We start from the raw sequence: 6,000 nt of genomic DNA, 5'->3' as shown, positions 1-6,000 counted from the left end.
GTTGACATTTTGAAACCAATTCTGTTGACATAGCTTTATTACCTTACCGTTTGTATCTGGTACTCATACTTATTTAAAGTAATTCACACAAACAATTTCTGAAAATAAAACTGCTTAATTAGACCACATTAAGTGATTCGTCGTCAAGGTGATGGGGAAAAAAGTGAAAAAAAAAATTGTGAGAGGAGCCATCAGTTCTAGCATCAAAAATTGAGATTGAAAATAAAATAAAATACATAGTACAAGTTGGTGCCTTCAAATGCCGTTTAACCGGACGCAACCACCCCACCTTGCTCTGCAACCCGCCCACCTTGTATTGCAACTGTCCCACCATGTGTTGCAAACGTCGCATATCCTTCTTCATTTGAAAGTACTTCAATTACGTTTTTCACCAGACACGGACAAAATATTTTAAGAAAATTGTATCTGAACTGCTTGTATTTGAAGAAGTAAATGAACGGATTGAATAGGCAGTTTGTGAACGCGAGAACGATGGCTGCATTGTAATAATTCGAATCATAGACAATATTAGCCCCAATGTTATTCGCTAAGAACAAGAATTGGTTTGGCGTCCAGCAAATAGCATATGCTAGAACAACCAAATAGAGAGTCTTCACTATTCGTCGGTGAGCTTGCAGTGTTTTTTGAGCTCGGGATCCTTCTTCTGTAGATGGCAGTGTGTTCACCAGTGACGTTCTCAGGCGTGTCTTTATTTTATAACACGCGCAGATGAGAAAACTCATGGGGATAAAGTAAGAAACAATGAAGTGCAAACACCCTAATATTGTCCCAAGCTGTCGAGTCGGGTATCGGAATTTGTAGCACCCCGTCTTATCATTTCCGTGAAATCCTACAAGACCAACCTCCAAGATAAATCCTAACAGCCAACTTACTATGACTGAGGCGATGATATTCCGCTTTGTTCTGTATCTGGGGTACAGAAGAGGGTGGACCACAGCAACGTATGTCTCAAATGTCATTATTACCAAGTTATACGTGGATGCCTTGATACTAACCCAAAAGAACACAGCACTGTTATACAGACTGCAGTAGATTTCCCCGGCTAAATCAGCCGGAATACGTAAAGAAAATGCTTGAATCACGAACATGTTTCCGATGAGTAAAACCGAAGTAAAAAAATCTGCCACGGCGAGATTCAAAATCATGAAATTCGTGAGAGTTCTCATTTTTTCCGTCGTCAGCACAACTAAAATAACCATCATATTACCAAGACCGCCTATAATCCCAAAGACTAACGCCGAAACGTAAATAAACGGCGTTGCCGTGTAAACGGAAATGTCAGCTTCGTATAATGTTGTGTTGTTAGACATATTGATGTTCACGACTCTTTGCTAAGCTCTGTATTAGGCAACAATCACAAAACAAACGATCACATCCTACATGTATGATGATCTTCTCTGTCTAATGGTTGACATAGTGGCGATGGATTGAGCTGATGACGAGAGCTTACTATATTTGAGTGATGTATCAATATTTTACACAAAATAGAAACTTTTTAAAATATGTATGTATAGAACGATGATTAGTAATTCCTTTTCCGTTAAAGATTGAACTATATTCTGACATAATGCAAGTATGAATAATGTATGCTATCTTCCATATTGTAAATGTCAAGTATATGTTGTGAACTTTACTGGGTCATTTGGATACTGAGATATCTTTATTAACCTGTTATGCAAGTATTAGATTGATTCCAATGACATTTTACGGAGGAATTGCTTCTGATTTTATATTTTGGTAAAAATGTTGATCTGACTAATGGGAAAAACAATTTCAAGAATTATTTCATTCGCTTTTAGAGCGATTGGGTTTTGAAAAGTTCTGGACCCAGAAAAGATTGAAAGAATTTTTACCATTGTCAGATTTAATGAATGAAAAAATATTCAAGGGTTAATTTGGTATTTAAAATTGATTCGAGCTCATGAGGTATTATTGAAAAGTATTCTTTCCCTATTTGCACTCTCGGAGTAACCTATAGTTAGTTCCTTCCAGTGAGCCCTCTAGAAATAATGATTTTACAAAATTATTATGCTCTTATTTTCTGCATATCTTTATTTCTTTTGTTACTTTCTTATTTTTTTGTAAATGCACATGCGCTAAGAGGTCGTTGTGAGAGGTTGTTGAAAGGCGTTCAGGTTCTCATGGCGATGTGACGAATTCAACATTGTGGAGGATCCTAGTGCTCACGGGCAGTAAAGTGGTAAAGTGCATTATATCATAAGACCTGATATAAGACCTGAAACAAATAAATGTATCAACGATTTGTTGTAACCGTAAATATTAACGTGATACTGATGTAATATGCAATTGCGTCGTGTAAACAATCTCTACAAAAATACATTATTATCATACGGATGAGACCCAGCTGATCCATCTTTTCGCAATTTCATGTTTCGGAAAAATCGAAAATGTATTAGCTCAAAAAACACATCCGGGCATTTTCACCGCCTGACAACCGGCGATAACAACGATCGAAAAATATCCGAAAGCTGTACCTTGGGCTAACTGATAAGACCAACCTGAACAGTGTAACAATATTACTCCTATTACATGCACACCATATATTTGATTGTTTGGGTTTATCTCAAAACCTAAAATTAAAATCACTAAATATTTTATGATAAAGACCTTGAAATGATATTATGATAATCCATTAGGAAGATTGGATACATGTTAGTGTGTTATGTTGTTCTGTCAGTTGAGATAATCCATAGAATACTATACGGTGGAAAGCAATGCTTTACATTTAGGAAATCCATTAGATGTTTTGTCAACAGCCACGAGACTAGAAATTATTGTGAAAGGGCAAAGATCAACATATTTCATAGTAGATATGCATACAATATATGTTGTATTTAATAATTAGGGACGAATAATTCTTACATATTTAGTAACATGGGCGGCTACAGATTAACATTCAATCCAACCTTCAAGTTGGTTGAAGAAGAATATTACGTTAAATAACACTGTATTATCAATAGTTCATTTCACACTGAAGATTATGTTCATTACCTCCTCCCATTGGAATAAAATATGTTTTGGCAGAGATGATGGTTCGGTTAGCATGAAAACAGAAACTTCAAGAAATGATTGTTTATTTATTATACACCGGCCGAGTGATTGATTGCAAGCAGCCAATTATCTACCGTCTCGCAGCTGGTAATTGTTTGCACAAATGAAAAAAAAACCATGGTGTGTCTGGCCAATATGCCACGCTGCCAACAGCTAGCCAGAAAGTTCTAGTGTGTTTTTGAAATAGTGTAGTTTCAAACATAAATATAGAAATTATATTCAAAATAGATCCGCATACTCTTGCTATATATATATATAATGGTTAATATTTCTTTAATGGATTTAGCCTTTGTAAATATAATAACACTTCTTTATCATAAGAAGGGTACATACTATAAGATAAATATATCTGTAAAGATGAGTAATTTGCCTCCGTGGACGAGGTTTGCACTGTTGGATTATTGTGCCGTTGAAGCAAATTGATTAACATGAATTGTATACCGAACGCATAATGATGATACCTGCCTGACCATCAACAAGTGATCTTATTGGTAAGTAAGCGCCATGTTCAAGATGTCAATTGTCTTGCCTACGTTTATAAAAATAACAATACTATTACAATAACAAAAACGAATACAATACAAGATTGCTACCCCTTAAGAGTGATATGACACGAGTGGTTTGTCGAAACGAACTTTCATTATTCCATGCAAGTACATCATAAATGAGGAATGTAACACAATAAGAGTACTTAAATTTAAGCAAAGTATTAACAATAGCGCTATTATTGTTTATGTTGACAGTAACACCGCTTTATAAAAGCGCAACCGAAGCCGCCGCTCTATAGTTAACAAGTGCAAATATGAAAAGGTGTGGAAGATATATATATACCCTGAGAGTTTGAAAACTGTGCACTTCAGCACAATGGGCGCCCACATTTTGTTTCTTGTTTCACAAATTATGAGAAGACTATTCACGATAAATGCTCACCAGAATGTTGTTCAATAACAAGGAAATCGTTTACTAGCAACAGACTAACAATAGTACAATTTTCAATAGTATTCCGGGACATTTAACCAGCGGCGACGCACGAATCATGTGTGTAGTCATCTTGAACTCCGCTCAACTCGCGCGTAAGCTATTAACTCAACTTCCACATTTACGACGATCTATATGGTTACGTCAGTTTTATTTTTAGTAAATCAATAAAGCTCGCCAGGCATTGCCTGCTACATATTAATTCCATGCTTGTGAAATGAGACCGCTGTGTCAACTCTAGTCAATACAACAAGTATAACTCAAAACGTCAAAATTCATTCATTGACATGAAGACCCATCAGTCAGTTATTGATAGAGAAGTCTTGCGAAAACATACATCCCAGGAACGTATTTCCATACATAAATTAAACAGTTATGATTGGTTTCTCGTGATATTATTTTCAGAAGAGGTTTTTATTTTATGTACATTTTGTTGGAGATGATTTTTTTTTTTGAACTAATATTGTATTTTTTTTTAAATTTACAAAATAATAATCAAAGATGGTTTACTGCTGCCATGGCAGCAACACTAATTTCAGCAATAATGATTTAAAATTGATTGATAAATTATCATAATTAAAGGATGTGTTGCTACACGGGGACTATTTGGTAAAATTTTGTGGAATGTGTGGAACCTGTTACTATGAAATTTGTTGTCATTTATTAAATGCTAGAATGGAATTCGAATCTCATAAAATTTGCAGGGAGAGAGGTCTTACACACAAGCACTAAGCATGTTGATTTGGTTTGATATATGGATCTTGTTTGCTATGAAAACCAACATTTTAGAAATGATTCTTTATAGATAACTAAACAAATTAATAGTAATGTAATTGCCAGGGGCATCATTGACATCAATGTTTAGAAATATCTGGACCTAGCTGCAATAAAAAGCTGCATTGTTTGAGTTGGGACATATTTAGTTATTGTTACCTTGGAATTTCGTGAATTTGCAACTTAGCAAATTCGAGCTTTATTAGGAGGGTTGTTTTTGAAAGACAGACCAGCCTTTTTTATGAGTATGACATTCAAGGTTGAACATCTTGAAGTAAACCGTAACGAAATTAATGCGGCCATTGTTATCGACAGCACTGACCCAGTTCAAATATATTTTATTAATTAGTAAACGATAGTTTCATTTTTTCATTCAAGCCTATAAACTGTATCCGATTTTATTATAGATCATTAAGGTTCTTCAATATCACTTTAGGAATTCTAACTTTGGAATGGTTCGTAGACGAAACAGCTAAATTGTAACATGTTCCAACACACGAGGGCGCTTTGTCAACTTTCAAATAAAAATGTTCAATACAGAGGGCACAAATCCCCTTTGAATACTGTTAAACATGTATTGTCAGCTTGCATGTGATTTTAGCTTATTTAGTTAACAGTAATTTTTAGCGAATTCAAGATCTCGCAAATTTAAAATAAAGTATATTATCACAATAGGATTGTTAGCACTTTAGCTAAATTAAGTTTCTGTTAATTCGTTTATTGAGACAATTTCGCTAAAATGGCATGCAGCTCTGTCAACATGCACTACAGGATATTTCCATTCCATTCCGTTTCAAATATAGGGGCACTTCTCTTATATAAAATATCAATTCGAACACAAAGTAAAGGGCAATTATCAAATAATTTTCAATGTTCAACATTCGAGTGCCGCCTATTCGCTTATTTATGTAAAATTACTGTAGCTGTGTTGGGATTGTTGTGTCCGTAGATAGATAAAACACCTTGAATGCTAGAAGTTAGTCGCTACATCCAGAATGTATTTCTGGTGTTGATGGTGAAATTCCGAGCGGTTGCGCTCCCCATAAAAAATAAACAGATATCGAGATATATCTGCAATATTCTTGTCTTCACTCCCTTGTTACGTGATTTCCTTGTAAAACATTTGAAGACACCTAGCCTCAACTCTGCCCATTT

The 6,000-nt window shown here is 35.0% G+C and overlaps 1 protein-coding gene across 1 annotated transcript; it reads right to left on the bottom strand.

Annotated features, from left to right (window-relative positions):
• Positions 1-266: 266 nt before the first annotated feature.
• LOC102802559 (tachykinin-like peptides receptor 86C) lies at positions 267-1,331 on the bottom strand. The gene has a single exon (XM_006822182.2). It carries the CDS (start codon positions 1,329-1,331, stop codon positions 267-269), a length of 1,065 nt encoding a protein of 354 aa, XP_006822245.2.
• Positions 1,332-6,000: the final 4,669 nt, after the last annotated feature.

This window comes from Saccoglossus kowalevskii, chromosome 4 (assembly GCF_978046115.1).
Source record: "Saccoglossus kowalevskii chromosome 4, keSacKowa6.1, whole genome shotgun sequence".
Taxonomy (NCBI): Eukaryota; Metazoa; Hemichordata; class Enteropneusta; family Harrimaniidae; genus Saccoglossus; species Saccoglossus kowalevskii.
The sequence above is the reverse complement of the archived record's forward strand: the minus strand, read 5'-3'. Positions and strand labels throughout refer to the sequence as shown.